The sequence below is a fragment of the Ornithorhynchus anatinus genome, chromosome X5 (genome assembly GCF_004115215.2).
Source record: "Ornithorhynchus anatinus isolate Pmale09 chromosome X5, mOrnAna1.pri.v4, whole genome shotgun sequence".
Taxonomy (NCBI): Eukaryota; Metazoa; Chordata; class Mammalia; order Monotremata; family Ornithorhynchidae; genus Ornithorhynchus; species Ornithorhynchus anatinus.
In genome coordinates, this window is record NC_041753.1 from 1,234,506 (window position 1) to 1,252,946 (window position 18,441).

The window sequence follows — 18,441 nt, forward strand, 5'->3', positions numbered from 1 at the left end:
CACTGCTCTGGGCCTCAGTTCTCCCCTCTGGAAAATGGGGATGAAGACTGTGAGCCCCACGGCGGGGCGGGGGGGGCGGGGACGACGACGACGACGGACCACCTCATCCCCTTATATCTACCCCAGTGCTTGGCACACAGTAAGTGCTTACTGGATACATTTTAGAGAAGCAGCGTGGCTTGGCGGAAAGAGCAAGGGCTTGGGAGTCGGAGGTCGTGGGTTCGAATCCCACCTCCCTCCTTGTTGCCCGTGCGACTTTGGGCGAGTCGCTTCCCAGGGCCTCAGTTCCCTCATCTGTCAAAGGGGGATGAAGACTCTGACCACCTGGTGACTTTGCATCTCCCCCAGCGCTTAGCACAGTGCTTGGCACCCAGTCAGCGCCTACCAAATACCATCGTTAGGCTCTGCCACTTGTCGGCTGGGTGACCGTGGGCGAGTCGCTTCACTTCTCTGGGCCTCAGTTCCCTCATCTGTACAATGGGGATTAACCGGGAGCCTCACGTGGGACCACCTGCTGACCCTAGATCTCCCCCGGCGCTTAGAACAGTGCTCGGCGCATAGTAGGCGCTTAATAAATACCAACATTTTTCTTTTTTTTGAAGAAGCAGACACCGTCCTTGCCCACACGAGCTGGGGGGGGACGTCAGGTTTAGCACAGTGCTTTGCACCCCCAAGGGTTGACTGAATAGGGGCGAGTGGGGGCAGGGGGCGCTTCCCCGGGCCTCAGTTTCCTCGTCCGTAAAATGGGGTCGGGGCCCCAGGCCGGCGCTTAGTAGAGGAGAAGCGCGAGGCGGGGTGGGGGGGAGGGGCGGGGCCGAGGGACGGCGGCCGCCCGGGGGACAAAAAGCCTCGAAGGCGAAGCGGCGGCCCGCTCCGATTTTCCGTCCCCCGACGCTTAATGGGCCGCGGGAGGCCCGGATGTGAGCGCGAGCGCCCCCCCCCCGGCCCTCCCCATTGGCCCGCGGCCCCGTCCGTCGGCCGCCGCGCCGGCCAATGGGGCCCCGGGGGGCGGGGCGCCCCCCGCCGAGCGCGGCCGCCATTGGCGGAGCCGGGGGCAGGGGGGCGGGCCCGCCGGCCCGCGGGGCCCAATGGGCGTCGTGGCGTGGGGGGAGGGGGCGGGGCCGGCCCGCTTGGCAGCTGCCCAATCAGCGTCCTTGTTTGTGTGGGGCCGCCGCCGTCGCCGCCGTCGCCGGTGCACTCGCCGCCGCCGCCGCCGCCGGTGCGCCCGCCGTCCCGCCGCCGCCGATACCGTTTGCGCCGCAGCCCCCGGTCCGGCCGCCCCTCCTCCTCCCCCGGCCTTCCCCTCCCGGGGCCCGCAGCCGCCGCCGCCGCCTGAGGAGACGGGACCCGGCTCGCCGCCGTCGCCTCCAGGTGAGGGAACCGCGGCCTCCCCCCGCTCCGGGCCGCCGCGGGGGGGGGGGGGGGGGGGGGGCCGGGAGAGAGAGAGAGGGAGGGGGGAGCGGGCGCCGGTCGCCGCGCAGGCGCGTTCTCGGGCCTCCCCCGCCTCGCCCCCTCCCCCCGCGCACGCGCGGTGGCCTCATCTGCCTGCCGGGGGCGCGCGCCCGCGGGCGCGCGCCCCCCTCCCCCGACCTGCCCGTCCCGGCGGCGCCCCGCGTGGGGGGGGGCTTCCTTTTCTCCTGCCCGCGCGCCTCGGTGGGGGGAAAAAAGCCCCCCCCCCAAGAGACCCCCGCCAAAGTCCCGGGGGCCCCGGAGACCCCCCCCCGGGCGGCAGCCGGTCCTTCCCCTCCCTCCCTCTTCCCACGGCTCGCCGGGCGGCTGGGGCCCGTCGATGTCTGGCCGCGGGGCGGGGGAGGGGGACACGCACACGCTGAGGACGATGGCGGCGTCGGGGCTGACAGCCCGATGGCCGTGACACCGGGGCGGGCGCGCGCCGGGCGGGGGGGGGGGGGGGGCACGCGCGCGCCGCCACTTCCTGTTCCGCGCGGCTTGGGCCGCCCCCACCCCACCCCCCCCCCCCCCCCCCAGCGCGGCCCCTCGGCGCGGGGTCCATCTTGGCCCGGGGGGAGGGGGCGGCCGAGCCCAAGTCGGGGAGGTCGAAGCCCCCCCCCCCCTCCTCCCGGGTCCCTGCGTGGCCCGTCGGCTCCGGGGGGGAGGGGAAGGACCGGCCCGGCCCGAGCCTCCCCCCGCCGCCCCGGCTGGAACCGGAGGCGAGGCTCGTGGGCCCAACGGAGGCCCGGGGGAGTCCGGGAAGGGCCCTCCCCTCCCCCACCCCGGTGCCCCCTTCCTCCTCCTCCTCCTCCTCCTCCTCCCTCCGCCGCCGCCCCGGAGCATGCCGGGACAGAGCAAAGGCGGCCCAGGACTCGGCCTCCCTCCTCCTCCTCCTCCTCCTCCTCCTCTTCTTCCTCCGTCCCCATCGCCAAGAAATCCCATCCCGCAGCAGAAAGGGGCCCCACCTCCGGCCTATCGAGCGACGCCACCCGAAGTTGGCCGGGGGAAGGGTCGGCAGCCCGCCCCCCCCCGCCCCCCCCGCCCCTCCTCTCGGTGACCGTCCCGCTGCCCCGTCGCCGGGCGACGCTCGGCCACCGGGTCCCCAGCCGCGGGGGAGCGGCGGGACGGTCCCCGCCCGGGGGTCCGGCCCCCCCGGCTGGAGGGAGGACGGGCCTACCGAGAAGGGACCCGCGTCGTCCGGCCGGACCGCCGGGGCGCGGCCCGCTCGACCGGACTCCGGTCCGGCGTCCCCGGAGACGTCCCGTCCCCGCCTCGTCCGGCCCGGGCCCGCTGGCCGCCCGGCGGGCTCCGAGGGCCGCCGCCTCGGGGTCCGCCGCCCGGCCTCTCCCTCGCCCCGGCCGTGCGCGTGGGCGCGGGGGGGGGGGGAGGGGCGGCTCGTTCCCCGGCCCAGGAGCCGGAGGCCGCGGGGGCCGTAGGGCGGTCCGGGGGGCATCCCCGGCCCCGGGCGACCCGACCGGATCCCCGGCCCGAGGCTCGTGGCCGAGGGTATTCCGACGTCTCGCGCCGGGGGAGGAGCCCGGGCCTGGGAGGCGGGAGAGCCGGGTCCCGAACCCCGCCCCGGCACCTCGCCGCGGGACCTCGGGCCGCTCCGTTCGCCGGGCCTCCCTTTCCTCGTGTCCGCAGGAACGTCTGTTCTCTCTCCCCCTTGGGCCGTGAGGTCCCCGCGGGGAGGGACCGAGCCCGGGTCTCGGCGCCCACTACGGCGCCGGACGGTTGGCGAGCGATCCGGGAGCGGACCCGTCGGTCGAGCGGCTGGCGAGCGCCGCGACCGTTATTCACATCACTGCCGTCATTCCAGGGGGTGCCCGGCGGCATCCCTTCCCGTGGGCCTGGGCCCCTCGCGGGGGCAGCGGGATGGAGCGCCGTGGCGTCGGGCCGGGAGGAGACCCGCCGGACCGTCCCACCCCGGGCCCTGCCGGCGCCCTCCCCCTCGCCCGCCCGCTGCCGTCCCGACGGGCCCGAGTCGGGCCGGGGCCCCGAGCGGGGGGCGGAGACGGGGCGGAGGCAGGGGCTCTGGCGAGGCCCTCCTCCCCTGGGCGGGACGTCCTGCCGGAGCGGGGGGGCTGCCCGCCCGACGCGGAGCCCCGGGCCGGAGGGTCTCCGTCCCCCGTGGACCCTGGGCTCCGAAACGGGGAGAGGAGGGGAGCGAGGGGCCGAGCTCGAGCCCGGGGCGGATCTCGGAGCCCTCCCCGTCCTTCCCCAGCCCGGGCCGAACGGCCGCCGCTTCCTTTAGCCTTTCCCGGCCGCCTCTCTCCGGGCGGCAGGTGGGCGGCGAGGATGGACGCGTCACCCTGTCCGCCGCGGGCCCCCCGGCCCCTGGCCTCGCCTGTCCCGATTTGGGGGGTGTCCCCCCCCGCCCCCAATTCCCTCCCGGCCCCCCGAGAGCGGCGGAGGCTTTGTCGCACCCCCTGGACTGGAGTCGGCTCATCCCGGCTCCGCCGCTCGTCAGCCGCGTGACCTTGGGCGAGTCGCTTCGCCTTTCTGGGCCTCGGTCGCCTCATCTGTAAAACGGGGACTACGACCGAGAGCCCCGCGCGGGACAACCCGATGGCCTTGTATCTATCCCAGGGCTCACAACGGTGCTTGACACATAGTGAGCGCTAAACAGATCCCGTAGCTGTTTTCATCGGGAGCCGTCGCAGACGCTATTCTCTTTTTCAGGGCCTGGCGGCGGGCGGGCCGGCGAATAGGTGGACAGGCGGGGCCTTGGGGGGCCGCGGCTCTGCCGGAACCGGCCGGGGTGGCCTCCTTGGGCTTGGACCGCGTCCCCTCCTCTGTCTCCCCCCCCCCCCCCCATCTGGGACCCTCCCCATCCTTCCCCTCGGCCTCAGCCCGATGACGGTGGGTTTTCCGGGGTTGTGGGCAGAGTGAGTCTCCGTCCCCCTGCCGAGGGCCAGAGGAGGCGAACCGGGAGAAGCGTAGCCGGCGGCTGCGGCCCGGCTGCCCCTAGAAGCCGGCCCGATCGGAACGGTGCCGAGGACCGCCGTGCTACTCGTTAAGCTCCGAGGTCGATGGAAGAGAATAATAATAATGTTGGTATTTGTTAAGCGCTTACCCTGTGCCGAGCACCGTTCTAAGCGCTGGGGTAGACACAGGGGAATCAGGTCGTCCCACGTGGGGCTCACGGTCTCAATCCCCATTTTACAGATGAGGTCACTGAGGCCCAGAGAAGTGAAGTGACTTGCCCACGGTCACCCAGCTGACAAGTGGCAGAGCCGGGATTCGAACCCATGACCTCTGACTCCCCAGCCCGGGCTCTTTCCACTGAGCCACTCTGAAGCAGGCGGGAGCCGGTCTCCGTCCCCCACGGGGCCCGCTGTCTAACGGGGAGCCAGGGGTTCGAATCTCCCTGTTCTACAGGCGGGGAAACTGAGGCCCCGAGAAGCTCAGCGACTGGCCCGAGGTCACGCAGCGCGCAAGTGACGGGGCTGCCGTCGGGCAGGCCGCTTAACTTCTCCGGGCCTCAGCCATCTCTTGTGTAAAACGGGGACGCGGGCCGGGGACCCTCTGCGGGACAGGGACTGCGTCTGACCCGACCATCTCGCGTCTGCCTCAGTGCTCGGTGCGGTACTTGGTACGTGGTAAGCGCTGAACAGATACCATCGTTCTTGTCATCCCAGGTCCCCCGGGTCCGGGGTGGAGCCCCGTACTAGGCTCCTCCTGCACATAGGGCGCTGCGCTGGGTGCTCCCCACGGGTGAGCGTTGTGCTGGGCACCTCCAGCGTGACGTGCCGCACCGGGTTCCTGGACTGTGCTGTGCTACGCGCCGGTCTGCGTGACTGGGAGGGTATCTAACAATCCCTCAGTTGGCGGTGGGGGCCAGGGGCCTTGTTTTCGGTGCAGAGCGCTGCGCTGAGCTCTTGGGAGAGAACGACGACGGCGGGAGGCCCCGTCCCTACCCCCGACCGGCGAGCAGTCAGTGAGTTGTATTTATAGAGCCCTTAGCGCGCGCGGAGCACGGTGCTAAACGCTTGGGAGAGGACAGCGTCACCCTACACCAGGCACGTTCCCCGCCCACGACGGGCTGACGGTCCGGAGGGGGAGTCAGACGTGAAAAGGAATCGATAAATGAGAGATGCGGACGTAAGCGGCGTGGGGCTGGGACGGGAGGTGAATAAAGGGAGCCGGTCGGGGGGGGGACGCAGGAGAGGAAAGGAGGGCGCAGTCAGGGAAGGCCTCCCGGAGGAGACGGGCCTTAAGCGAGCCTTTGAAGCGGGAGGAGAGCCGGAGTCTGTCGGGGCGGGGGATGATGGGCGTTAAGCCGAACGGTGCCCAGGGAGAGCGGCGGTGTCAGGATGGGGAGTCGGGGGGGGCGAGGGGAGGGTTCAGGGGGCAGGCACCCCGAGTCCCCGAGTGCCGCAGAAGGGTGGGCAGGTGAGAGGTGAGGGGGGAAGGCCTCCCGGAGGAGATGGGCCCCTAGCAGGGCCGGGCGGGCGGGGCGAGCGCCGGGTTGCAGGCCGGCGCAGCGGGGGGTCACCCCCCAGTTCTCCGGTGGGGACGGCGCGTCCAGGCCGGCCCGGGGCCCCGGTCCCCGGTCCCCGACCCCCGCCCTCCAGGGGCTCCCCGCTCGGCGCGCCGCCGTCCTCGCCCCCGTTTTAAGGAGGGAGAAACCGAGGCCCAGTGAGGGCAGCGGCCCGCCCCAGCCCACGCCGCCTAGGAGGCGGATCGTCGGTCTGTCGATCCGTCGTGCGTATCGAGCGTTTACCGTGTGCAGACCGCCGGGCCGAGCGCTCGGGAGAAGACGGCGCGACAGAACGAGACGCTTTCCCTGCCCTCGTCGAGCTTCCGGTCTAGAGGGGGAGACGGGGATATCGGTGGGGGCGGGCCCGCCCGGGAACGAGGGAGGCCAGGCCCCGGGGGTCCGGCCGCACCCTCGGCCGGCATCCGGACCCCCCGTCGTCCCCCGCTCCCCACCTTCCCCGCCTCGTCCGGCTCCCCTCGGGTCGGAGCCCCCGGGAAGCGGGGCCGGGTCGGACCGGCCGTCGGATCCGGCCCCGGAGGGGGCCGGGCGGACGGGACCCTCCCCCCCCGTCCGGCCTCCGTCTCTGGGCGGGAGCGGCGGGCGGCGCCGGGGCTGGATCGGGATGGTGCTCGGGCATCTCGGACCCGTCGGGGGCCGGCGGGTCGGTGGGGCCGGCCCTTAGCTGCGAGGCTGGAGGAGGAGGAGGAGGACCACCGGGGTCGGGAGGGCGGGGGTCTCGGGAGCCCGTCCGGACCGGGCCCCGGCCCGGCGGTCGCCGGGCTCCGCGGCCCACGTCCAACCCCCCGCCCCCGCCCCGCCGCCTCTGGACGGACGAGCGCTGCCACGCCGAGCCCCGGGGACGGGGACGGGGGTGGGCGGGCCCGGGGCGTGGCCCCTCGCAGCCGGCCCACGCCGGCCCGAGGGGCGACCGGGCGATGCGGGCGCTGCCGTCCCCCGGCCGGCCCGACCTCGCCCTCCGCCGCGCCCCGGGCCGGCCGGGGGCTCGGCGCCGCGACGGGCCCCCGCCGCCCCTGGAGCGGACCGTCGGGCGCTTGGCACGCGTCCATCCGGACGCTTCCCGGGGCGGGTGAGCGGCGTCGGGCGGCCCCCGCTGGAAACGCCTGGGGGGGAGGGGGTCCGAGACCCCCCGCCCCCGTCCCGCCACGTGACCGCCATCCCCGGTCCCCGTCCCCGGGCACCCCTTCCACTCCCCCGCTCTCCCCGTCTTCCCCTTCCGCCCTCTGGGCCGGGGGTGGGCCCGGGGCCTCGGCGGGACGGGCGACGGCGGGCGGGACGGCCGTCGAAGGGCGGCCCGGTCCGGCTCCGGCCCGGGAGGGAGCGGGCGGGCGCGGGCGGCGGCCGGGCGGCCGGGCCGAGGGGAGGGAGCCGGGGGTCCGGGGAGGGGGCCGGCCGACCGACTTTTAGACCGCAAACGACTTAAAAAAAATTAAGAGATAATTCCGTGTCCCGAGGTTATAAACCGGCTGCGACTGGTTCTCTTCCCTCTCGTCTCCCCCCACCCCTCTCCCGCCCTCCCTGCCTCCTTCGCTCTCCCTTTTTATCCCCCCCCCCCCGCCCCCGCGAGGCACCATGGGTAAAAGGAAAGCATCCTTCCCCCCACCCCCCTGCCTTTTGTTTCAGAAAACAGTGCGGAGTGTGACGGGCGGGGGGGGCGCCCCGGCCCCGGAGACCACCCCGAGCCCGGGAGGCCGGCGGAGGGGAGGGGGACGGAGGGGGCGGGAAGGCAGAGCCCCCCGCGGCGGGCCGTCGCGGCCTCGCTCCCCCTGCCCTCCCTTCGCCCCTCGGCGCCGCCGCCTCCCCTCACGGCCGAGGCCCGGGCTTCCTCGGGAGGACCGGGCCCCGGCCCCCGGGGGGCCCGGGGGCGGGGGGTTTGGAGGGGCGGCCGGGGGGGCGTTGATCCGACCCGCCGGGTCCCCCGGCCCCTTCTCCCTCCCCGAGCCAGGAGGGAAGGGGAGAGAGTGCGTGTTGCGTGTGTGCGCGTGCGCACGTGTGTGGGGGGGTTTTTTTTTTTTTAATTTCTTTTGTCTGTAGCACTGATGGATTCTTGCTTTTTCCGTCCGTCCGTCCGTCCCTCCTCCTCCTCCTCCTCCCCCAGCCTCTTCCGACCGAGCCCCGGCCCCTCCGTGTGAATGGAGTAGGCCGGCGGGCGGGGGGCTGGCCCCGAGCCAGGGGCCGCGGGGCCGCGCGTGTGTGTGCGCGTGTGCGTGTGTGTGTGTGTGTGTCTGTGTGTGCGCGTCTGTGTGTGTGCGTGCGTGCGTGTGCGAGGAGCACAAAGAAGGCCCCTGCAGTCTAGGAGAGAAATCACGGACGCCGGGAGAGCCGGGCGCCTGCGTCACCCCGCCCCCTCGCCTTGCTCGGCGCGGAGGCTCGGGCCCGGGGGTCGACCCGGGCCGCCCCTTCCCACCCACGGCCCCCTCCCGGCGCCCCCGTCCCCGCTCCGGCCCGGCCGCCAGGACGAGACGGCCCCACGCCCGCCCCGCCCCGGCCGGGGGGGTCGGTCCGCCCCTCCGTCTGCCTCCCAGGTGGGCTTCCGGGGCGCGGGCGGGCGGGCGCACGGGACCGAGGGTCCGGTCGCCGTCCCGTGCCCGGGCCGGATCGTCTCCTCGCGGGGGGCGGGGAGCGGGCGGATCCGCCACGACGGGGTCGGGCCGCGGCGGGAGGGAGCGCGGCCGGACCCGAGGAGGAAAGGGTCCCCGGCCGGGTCGGGGACCGGGGTGGCCCCGGGCCCGTGTCGGGCGGCCGGGCGCTCGTTCCGAAGCGTGGCGTCGCGCCCGGCGATCCCACCGTCCTCACCGCGACACGCGCGATCGCCCGGCGGGGCCGGGGTCCGTGCTGCCCGAGCGGGGGGGGGGGGTCCGTGTACGGGTAGGAGCGCGCGGTCCGTGGCCCGGGCCCTTCCCCCAGCCCCTGGATTTGGGGTGTCCCCCGGGGAAGGCCTGAGCCCGGGGTGGGGGCCCGGCCCTGAGGGAGGGCCGTCCCCTGGGGGTAGGCAGCGGCCGGGGCTGGGGGAATTCCCAATTCCCATCTCACTGGCCACCCTCGGCCCTCGAGCCGAGGGGGTCGGGGATGCACCCAGCCGCCTTGGGGGGCGTCTCTGCGGCGCCCGCGGGGGCGGGGGCCGCCCGCGAGGCCAGCGGGGAAGTGGCGAGAGAGGCAGGCCGGCTGGAAGGGGAGGGGAGCCCAGAGGGAGTGGGCCCCGGCCCGGGCCCCGGGGCGGGCAGGCGGGGACCATCTGGCCGGGATTAGCCGGAGGGGGGTGGGGAAGGAGGCGGGGGGGGGGGGGGGGGTGGAGCCGGGGGACCCCGTTCCTGGGACCCTGGCCCATCGGTGGGGCCGGTCTTTCTGCTGCGGCCCCCTCCCCTCACCGACCCCCGGGTCCTCACGGCTCCCCCGGGAGGGGCCGGGTAAGGGGGAGCCCCGACCCGACCCCAGCAGAGCGTGCGCGCGCATGTGGGGACTGGCAGGGGGCGGGACTCCACCTTATCGGCTCGGTGGCGTGGGCGGCCGGGGACCCCCGCCGACCCCCGGGGCGAGGTCGGGCTGACCGATCGGCGGACCGGCCGGGCGGCGGGGCGGGGGAGCCCTCCCGGAGGAGGTGGGGGCCCGGAGGCTCGGACGCCTCCGGAGCGGAGGGCGGGACGTCGGGGGTCCGGGCGGGAGGGGGCGGCCGCAGCGGGCGGGCACGGGGGTCAGGCTCTGACCCCCGCCGGGAGCCGGTCGGCCCGGGCCCCAGGGAGAGTCCGAGCGGCCGGCCGCCCCGGAACCGGCGCCCGCCTTCCTGGATCCCCTCCTCCTCCGGGAGGCCTTCCTCGGCCGGCGAAGCCCGGTGCGGTCCCGTGAGGGTCTTTTCACCCGTCGGCGTCCTAGTCCTCTACCGGTCTGGAAGCGCCCCGAGGCCGGGGATCATCTCCGCTTCCTCCGTCAACTGCGTTTCTCGAGCGCTTACTGTGTGCGGGGCACCGTGCCGAGCGCTTGGGAGAGGCCAGCGTGACAGTAAGCGGACACGTTCCCTGCCCGCGACGAGCTTCCAGGATAGAGGGGGAGACGGACGTTAATCTGGGCGAACGGATCACGCGCAGCTACGTCCTCGAGTGCCGTGGGGTTGCGGGGGATGGTTTACGGGAGCAAGTCAGGGCGACGCAGAAGGGAGTGGGAGGAGAGGGAAGCGGGGCTTAGTCAGGGAGGGCCTCTCGGAGGAGGCTCCGAGGGCGGGGAGAGTCATCGTCTGCGGGCTTTGAGGGGGGAGGGCTTTCCGGGCCACGGGCAAGACGTGGGCCGGGGGTCGGCGGCGAGGTAGGCGAGAGGGTCGGCGTCGGGAGCGGAGCGGGCCGGCCGGGCTGAAGTAGGAGAGCGACGGGGTGGCGTCGGAGGGGGCGGGGGAATTCAAGTCTCCTCGCCGGCGGGGCTTCCTGTAGGATCGACGGATCGATCGTTTGATCGATCGAGGCCGGTCGGGGGCGGGGGCGTGGAGCTCTCCGAGGACACGGAGGCTGCCGCGGCAACGGGTTCTAGCGCGGTTCCGCGGGCGGGGCGGGGCGGGGCGCCGGGGCGGACGGCTGGCGCCCGGCCCCCGGTGAGGTCCCGGTGGGGCGGCCGCCCTCCTCCGTCGGCCCTTCCGACTCCCGTCCCCCGCCCTGCTCCGCCTCCTCCCCCTCCTCCCGTTCGTTCAGTCGTGTCCGCTGAGCGCTTACTGTGTGCAAAGCACTGCGCCGAGCGCCTGGGAGAGGACCACGTAACAGACCCCTCTTTGTCCACCAGGAGCTCTCCCCATCGGGCTGGCGGCCGGCCCGAGAGTCCGGGGGTCCCCGCAGCCCACCTGAAACCCAGCCTGCCCTCCTTGGGGCGGTGGCTTGGTCCGAGGCGGGGGGCTGGACCGGCCGGAGGTCGTCCCCGGCCCTCTTCCCCCGACACACGCACCATCCCGTCGTCGTCTCCTCTCTCTCCCGCCCCGCCCCCCGGGACCCGCTCTGAGGGCGTGGGTGGCTCTCGGGCTGGGCGGGATGGTGGAGGATGGCATCGCCCATCCCACCCCACGCCACCCCGTGCAACCCTGTAGGACCAGCTCCAGAGGCCGCGCGCGTGGCCCGCGGGGTGGACGAGACGGGCGGAGGATGGCGTGTCGTTTCCCTCCCCCCCACCCCGGACCCTCCCCGCCCTGACGGTGGCCGCCACCCCGCAGGATGGACAGGATGGCGGAGGACGGGCTGCGCCTGAACCTGCTGAAGCGCGGGCTGGAGCCGGCCGACGAGCGGGACGACGCCCTGGCCAAGCGGCTGAAGGTGGAGGGCCACGAGGCCATGGAGCGGCTCAAGATGCTGGCGCTGCTCAAGCGCAAGGACCTGGCGGGCATCGAGGTGCCCCACGAGCTGCCCTCCAAGCAGGACGGCGCCAAGGCCTTCGAGGAGAAGCTCAACGGGAGCCTGAGGCCCCACGGCGGGGACGGGCGGACGGGCGGGCGGCCCGGCAAGGAGAACATCAACGACGAGCCCGTGGACATGAGCGCCCGCCGCAGGTACCCCCCCGGCTCCCCCGGCCCGCGCACCCTCGATTCGGGCGGGACCGGAGGCGGGAGGGGGGGACGCGGTGTCCGTCCTCGGGGGGCGGGGGAGGGGGCCGCCCCAGTGGGGCGGGACGTGGAGACGGGACCCCCGCGGGGTGTCCACACCCCCACGGGTCCGGCGGGAGGGCGGAGGCGGGCGGGGCCGGCGGACCGACCGGCCCCGGCCCCCCGCGCGCGGTCACCATCCCGCCCCCCCCCCCCGCAGCGAGCCGGACCGGGGGCGGCTCACCCCGTCCCCCGACGTCATCGTCCTGTCCGACAACGAGGCGTCCAGCCCGCGCTCCGGCTCCCGCATGGAGGAGAGGCTCAAGGCGGCCAACCTGGAGATGTTTAAGGTGGAGGGGGCCGGGGGGCGGAGAGCGGGGGGGGGCGAAGGGGGTGCCGCGGCGGGGCGGGGGCGGGCGGGCCTGACGCCCCGCTGTCCGGGTCGCCCAGGGCAAGGGCACGGAGGAGCGGCAGCAGCTCATCAAGCAGTTGCGGGACGAGCTCCGGCTGGAGGAGGCCCGCCTGGTGCTGCTGAAGAAACTGAGGCAGAGCCAGCTGCAGAAGGAGAACGTGGTCCAGAAGGTGAGGGGCCGGGCAGGGAAGGTGTCTGTCGGGGCCGGGGACAGCGCCCCGAGCGTAGTAAACGCTCGGCTGATGGATCGGGAGAGCCGAGCCCACCCTCTTCCTCCTCCTCCTCCTCCTCCCCGCCCTCGCAGACTCCCGTGGTGCAGAACGCGGCTTCCATCGTCCCGCCGTCTCCCGCCCACGGCGGTCAGCAGGGCCTGTCCAAGCTGCCGGCCCGGCCCGGGGCCCAGGGGGCGGAGCCCCAGAACCTGAGGACGCTGCCGGTGAGGGGGGACGGGGGCGGTCTCGGGGCGCGGGCCGGAGGGCGGCGGCCGGCCGGACCCCCGGGCCCCGACCCCTCCGGCTCTGACCGCCGGGCCTCCGGCCCCCTCCTCCCCCCAGGGTCACAGCGTCATCCGCTCGGCCACCAACGCGACCCTCCCCCACATGCTGATGTCACAGCGGGTCATCGCTCCCAACCCCACCCAGCTGCAGGGCCAGCGCGGCCCCCCGAAGCCGGGCCTCGTCCGCACCGCCACCCCCAACATGAACCCCCCCATCAACTACCAGCCGGTGAGGGCGGGACCCCGGGCCGGGGAGGGCCGGGACGGGGGGTGCGGGGAAGGCCGGGGGGGGGGCCGAGCCCGGGGGGCGTCCCGAAGGCCAGACACGAGCCTCCCGCCCGCCTTTCAGCTGCCGACCCGCGAGGACGGGGCTGAGGGGGAGGGGGGCGGGTCATCGGCGACGCCGACCTCTCCCCGAGCGCCCGGCACGCGGCGCAGATGGATGGACCGGCGGGAGGGGGCCCGGGGGGGCCGGGGGGCCGGGCCGGTCCCCCCTCTCCCACCCCGCCGACTCTCCGTCTCTTCCCCTCCCCGCCGGCCACCCCGCCCCGGCCAGCAGTCGAGCTCGTCGGCCCCGTGCCAGCGCACGGCGGCGGCGGCGGCCTCCTCGGCCATCTACATGAACCTGGCGTCCCACATGCAGCCGGGGCCCGGGGCCCGCGGGTCGTCGCCGCTGCCCAGCCCCAGCGCCCTGGCCGACGCCGCCAACTCGCAGGCCGCGGCCAAGCTGGCCCTGCGCAAGCAGCTGGAGAAGACGCTGCTGGAGATCCCGCCCCCGAAGCCGCCCGCCCCGCTGCTCCACTTCCTGCCCAGCGCCGCCAACAGCGAGTTCATCTACATGGTGGGCCTGGAGGAGGTGGTGCAGAGCGTCATCGACAGTCAAGGTAGCGTCCGCGGGGCCGCCGGGGCGGCGCGGGGCCCGCCGGAGGCGGCGGAGCCTCCGCCCGGCCGTTCCCCGGCGAGCGGCCTGGAGCCCGCAAGGCGGCGGGTGACGCCGCCCGCCCTCCCGGCTCCTCCCTTTCGCTCACCGTCGTATTTATTGGGTGCGGAGCACTGTACCGAGAGCTGGGGAGAGTGCAGTGGGACGGGTGACGTAGAGGCGTCCCCCGCCCACAGAGACCTGACGGTCTAGGCTGAGCCTGGAGGAAGACTCCGTTTGGCCGGGCAGGGTGCCGGGGAAGATTCTCCGTCCCTAAGCGCATCCCCCCCACCAGAAGAAGTGTCCGGATTCCTTTGGGGGTGCCGCGTGCGGTTGGAGAAGGAAGGAGTTGTTTGATTGAGCCCGCTCCTCTGGGCAGTCGATTGTATTTATTGGGTCGCTTACCGTGTGCAGGGCACTTGGGGGAGTCCGGTAGAACAGTATCCCCGCCCGTAACGAGTTTACCGTTTAGAGGAGTCTCCACGCCCGTCCGGTCCCCCCCCTCCCCCCCCCCCGGCCGTGACCTCTTCCTCTGTCTCTTAACTCTCCCCTGCCACCGGGTTCGTCCCCCACCTCCATCTCCCCGACCTGCGGCGGAGCGCTCTAACCCCCGGTCCCTCTCGCTGCGTCGCCTCTGGTTCTTGTTCTCGCCGGGCCGGGGAGGAGGTGGGAGAGGGACGGGGGAGCGTCTCCATCCTCCCCTCCCCGCCCCCGCCCCTGCCCTGACGGGCGCGCGCCCCCCCCCCCCCTCGCCGCAGGGAAAGGGTGCGCCTCGTTCCTGCGCGTGGAGCCGTTCGTGTGCGCCCAGTGCCGCACGGACTTCACCCCGCACTGGAAGCAGGAGAAGACGGGGAAGATCCTGTGCGAGCAGTGCATGACTTCCAACCAGAAGAAGGCCCTCAAGGCGGAGCACACCAACCGGCTCAAGAACGCCTTCGTCAAGGCCCTGCAGCAGGAGCAGGTGGGGGCCGCCGCGGCCCGACGAGGAAGTGGAGCGGGAGGAGGAGGTGGGGGAGGGGGAGGAGGGAGGAGGAGGTGGAGGAGGAGAGGGAAGGGGAGGAGGATCGGGAGGGAGGAGGAGTAGGGAGGAGGTGGAATGACAGGAGGAGGAGGAGGAAGTGGAGTGGGAGGAGGAGAAGTAGGAGGAGGAGGTGGAGGAGGATCAGGAGGCAGGAGGAGGAGGACGAGGAAGTGGAGTGGGAGGAGGAGGAGGAGGATGAGGTGGAGGAGGATCAGAAGAGAGGAGGAGTAGGGAGGAAGTGGAACGGCAGGAGGAGGACAAGGAAGTGGAGCGGGAGGAGGAGCTGGAGTGAGAAGAGGAGGATGAGGTGGAGCGGAAGGAGGAGGAGGAGGAGGAATTGAAGGAAGAAGAGGAGGAGGAAGGAGCCGGAGGCCGGCTTCTACCCCGCCCCACTGGAAGCGGGTCCCCCCCCCCCCCCCCCCCAACCGGGGGCGGCGGCGGAGGGGAGGGAGGCGGCGTCCGAACCGACGGTCCCGTCCCCGCCCCCGCAGGAGATCGAACAGCGGTTACAGCAGCAGGGGGCCCTGTCCCCCACCACCGCCCCGGCCGTGTCCAGCGTCAGTAAACAGGAGACCATCATGAGACACCACACGCTCCGCCAGGTCAGCGGCCGGCGGGCCCGGGGGCGGAAGGGCGGGGGACGGATCCCGGCGCGTGGGTCGCTCACCCGAGAGGGGGTAAGGGAAATGAAGGCTCAGTCGGGGAAGGCCTCTTGGAGGAGGTGTGCTTTTAGAAGTCAGTCACTCGTTTTTATTGCACCCTTCCCCTGCGCGGAGCACTGGATTCAGCCATCGGGAGGGTTTTGAAGTTGGGGAGAGCGGCGGTCCGTCAGACGTGAAGGGGGAGGGAGTTCCATTCATTTCTGGTCGTATTTGCCGAGCGCTCACCGTGGGCGGAGCACCGGGCTGAGCGCTGGGAAGGGTACAGCGCAACAGGCCAGGGGGAGCGTGCGGACAGGGGGTCGGCGGCGAGGAAAAGGGGTGGCGGCGATGAGGCGGACGCGGCGCGCGGGCTGGGTTGGGGGCCATCAGCCGGGCGAGGTCGGAGGGGGCGAGGCGACGGAGGGCCGAGGGGCCGAGGGCGAGGAGCGGCCGCGGGACGCGGGGGTGGATGGGCGACCCCCGGACGTTCTCGAGGAGGGGGGGGAGACGGGCTGAACCTCTTTTGGAAAAACGATCCGGGCCAAAGAGCCAAGTCCGGAATGGAATGGGAAGAGACGGGAGGCAGGGAGGAAGGCGAGGAGGCCGACGGGCGAAGGGGCTGGATCGGCGGGGGAGCATTCACGCGTTCAGTCGATTGTATTTAATGATAATAATTCTGGCGTTTGTCAGCGCTTACTGTGTGCCGGGCACCTTACTGAGTGCTGGGTGGATCCAAGCAAATCGGGTCGGACCCGGTCCCTGTCCCACGTGGGACTCGTGGTCTCAATCCCCATTTTCCAGGTGAGGGAACCGAGGCCCAGTGAAGTGACTTGCCCACGGTCACAACACAAGACAACTGGCAGAGGCGGGATTAGAACCCACGACCTCGTGACTCCCAGGCCCGTGGTCTAATAACAATGGTGGTATTCGTTAAGCGCTTACTATGTGGGAAGCGCTGTTCTAAGCGCCGGGGGGATACAAGGTGATCAGGTTGTCCCACGTGGGGCTCACGGTTTTAGTCCCCATTTGACAGATGAGGTCACTGAGGCCCAGTGAAGTGACTTGCCCACAGTCACCCAGCTGGCAAGCGGCGGAGCTGGGATTCGAACCCATGACCTCTGACTCCCAAGCCCGGGCTCTTTCCACTGGGCCACGCTGCTCCTCTAGGCCACGTATTTAGGGAGCGCCGCCTGTGTGCGGAGCACTGTGTTAACCGCTTGGGTCAGCGCAGTACGACAATAGACACGTTCCCTGCCCGCCAGGAGTTTATAGTCTAGAGGAAGGGGGGAGACGGACGTTAATACAGATAAATAAGTTGGGGTGGGGGGAAGGGCGCGTTTCAGAGGGGTGTGTCACCTTCCCCCAGCACCAGCCGTGCCCCTCGGCCCACCTCGGCGCCCCAGGCGACCCCCCGGGAGCGGTGTGGCTTAGTGGAAAGAGCCCGGGTCCGGGAGTCAGAGGACCTGGGTTCTAATTCCGGCCCCGCCACTCGTCTGCCCCGTGACCTCGGACAAGCCACTTCCCTTCTCCGGGCCTGGGGGACCTCGCCTGTAAAATAGGGATCAAGACCGTGAGCCCCGAGTGGGGCAACCCACTTACCTCGTATCCGCCCCGGCGCTTAGAGCGGTGCTCGGCGCCTAGCGAGCGCTTGGCAGATACCCCAGCGATTACGATTATTCTGACGGTGCTCCCGCTCGCAGGCCCCCCAGCCCCAGAGCTCTCTGCAGCGCGGGCTCCCCACCTCCGCCCGCTCCATGCTGTCCAACTTCGCACAGGCGCCTCAGCTGTCGGTGGCGGGCGGCCTCCTCGGCATGCCAGGTAGGCGGGGGGCGGCCGCGGGCCCGGGGAGGAGGGGCCGGGGGCCGGGGGAGCCGCCGGGGCGAGGCGGGGGCGGGCCGCGCCGCGCTGACACCCGCCCGCCCCCGTGCCTAGGTGTCAACATCGCCTACCTGAACACGGGCATCGGAGGCCACAAAACCCCCAGCCTGGCGGACCGGCAGCGGGAATACCTGCTGGACATGATCCCGCCCCGCTCTATATCGCAGTCCATCAGCGGACAGAAATAACCCCAGCCCCGGACCCCCGGACCCTCCCCGGACCCCTCCCCGCCGCATGCGGTCCCGGTCCCGGTGCCCGCCCCGCACGGAAAAATGACCGGATGATAGAAACCCCCGCCGCCCCCCCTCCGCCCCCCCCCACCCTCTCGGCCCCCTCCCCGGGTCCCGGCTCTGCGGGAGGGGCGGGGGCCTGAGCGAGGGTCTCGGTGGGGGCGGGAGGCGGGGGCTCCGCCTCGCGTCCCCCCACGCCAGCGATCGCCCCCAACGCTCTCCCCCCACCCCCCCGGGCGGGCACCGTTCCGTTTTCCTCCCGGCCAGAGACCGGGGCCTTCCCGCGCCGGCCCCCCTCTCGGCCCCCCAGCCGCCGTCTCTCTCTCTCTCTCTCTCTCAGTCTCTCGCTCTCAATCTCACTGTCCCCTTTTCCGTTCTTTAAACGACGTCGACTCGAACCGACCCCGGGCCCTCGCGTGGCTGCGTTTGTCCTCCGGGGGCGGGGGGCCCGGGGGGGCCGGGGAGGGGCCGGCCGGCCGGAGAAAGGTTGCGGGGTGGGAGGTGAGGGGTCCCGGGCCCAAGGGGGTGCCCCCCCGCCCGCCCCGGGACCGCCATCGAGGCGGTGGCGGGGAGGGTCCCGGGTTTGGCCGGGGGCCGGCGTCGCCCCCCCCCCCCCCCCCGCCTTCCCCGTCCGAAGACTGTAAAGGCACTTTGTAGAGACTGCACAGCCCACGGGAAGGCTGGGATACCCCAGGGGGACCCCCCTCCCCCGACCCCCCAGGACCCCTCCCCAATTCAATGAGCACTTACGGAGGAGGGGGGCCTTCGGTCCCTCACAGAGAGGCGTGTGGCGGGGGGGGGTGGGGGGCGGGAAAGCGAGGTTGGGGATGGGCCTGTCATCTCCCGGGGGGCGGGTGGGGGCCGGAATCATTTTAAAAATTCTCTCTCTGTATCCATATATATATTATATATATATAAATATATATTCTTATGCCTCTTGCCCCCTTTCCCCTCCCCTCTCCGAGCTCTCTCTCTCGGGAACCTTTTAGCCCTTGTTCATTTCAATCGCGACTGGGGTCCTTAGTCCTCCGTCCTCCCCCCCCCCCCCCCCCCCGCCCCCACGACACACACTCACGCGGTCCGGTCCGGCGGGGTGGAGTCCGGTCCGGTTCTTGGTGGTGTCCGGAGGCGCGCAGGCGCACTCGGCGGCGAGAGGAGCGGGCGCAATGTGCAATACCGGCCGCCGCCGCGCGGGGGCGGGAGAGGGCCGCCCCGCTCTTCCCGCTCCTCCCGCTCCTCCCGCCGCTCCGCCCGCCGCCGCCGCTCCGGCTCTTCCCGCACCTCCCCCCTCCCCCTCCAGTTTTTCAAGGCCCAGAGAGCCCGCCCCACCCCCACCCACCCCAGCC

General features: G+C 72.8%; 1 protein-coding gene across 4 annotated transcripts; it reads left to right on the forward strand.

The window, feature by feature from the left end:
* The first annotated feature begins 1,269 nt into the window (after positions 1–1,269).
* Positions 1,270–17,171, forward strand: GATAD2B (GATA zinc finger domain containing 2B). Of its 4 annotated transcripts, none has more exons than XM_029054805.2 (11): positions 1,270–1,371; positions 11,133–11,465; positions 11,719–11,848; positions 11,949–12,080; positions 12,215–12,346; positions 12,465–12,635; positions 12,963–13,290; positions 14,084–14,286; positions 14,838–14,948; positions 16,688–16,805; positions 16,920–17,171. In XM_029054805.2, the coding sequence occupies exons 2-11, from the start codon at positions 11,134–11,136 to the stop codon at positions 17,051–17,053; spliced, it is 1,791 nt and encodes a 596-aa protein (XP_028910638.1). In that variant the 5' UTR covers positions 1,270–1,371; position 11,133; the 3' UTR covers positions 17,054–17,171. The 4 variants fall into 4 exon arrangements, with proteins under 4 accessions (XP_028910638.1, XP_028910637.1, XP_028910640.1 ...); XM_029054804.2 differs by having other exon boundaries at positions 12,966–13,290; XM_029054807.1 differs by lacking the exon at positions 1,270–1,371 and adding an exon at positions 6,961–7,019.
* The last annotated feature ends 1,270 nt before the right edge of the window (positions 17,172–18,441 follow it).

Bases quoted from the DNA above. Each gene is read 5' to 3' on its own strand.
- GATAD2B (XM_029054805.2), top strand. From the start codon at position 11,134: ATGGACAGGATGGCGGAGGACGGGCTGCGCCTGAACCTGCTGAAGCGC. The intron at 11,849-11,948 runs GTGGAGGGGGCC...CGGGTCGCCCAG, and splicing joins CCAACCTGGAGATGTTTAAG to GGCAAGGGCACGGAGGAGCG. The intron at 16,806-16,919 runs GTAGGCGGGGGG...CCCCGTGCCTAG, and splicing joins CGGCCTCCTCGGCATGCCAG to GTGTCAACATCGCCTACCTG.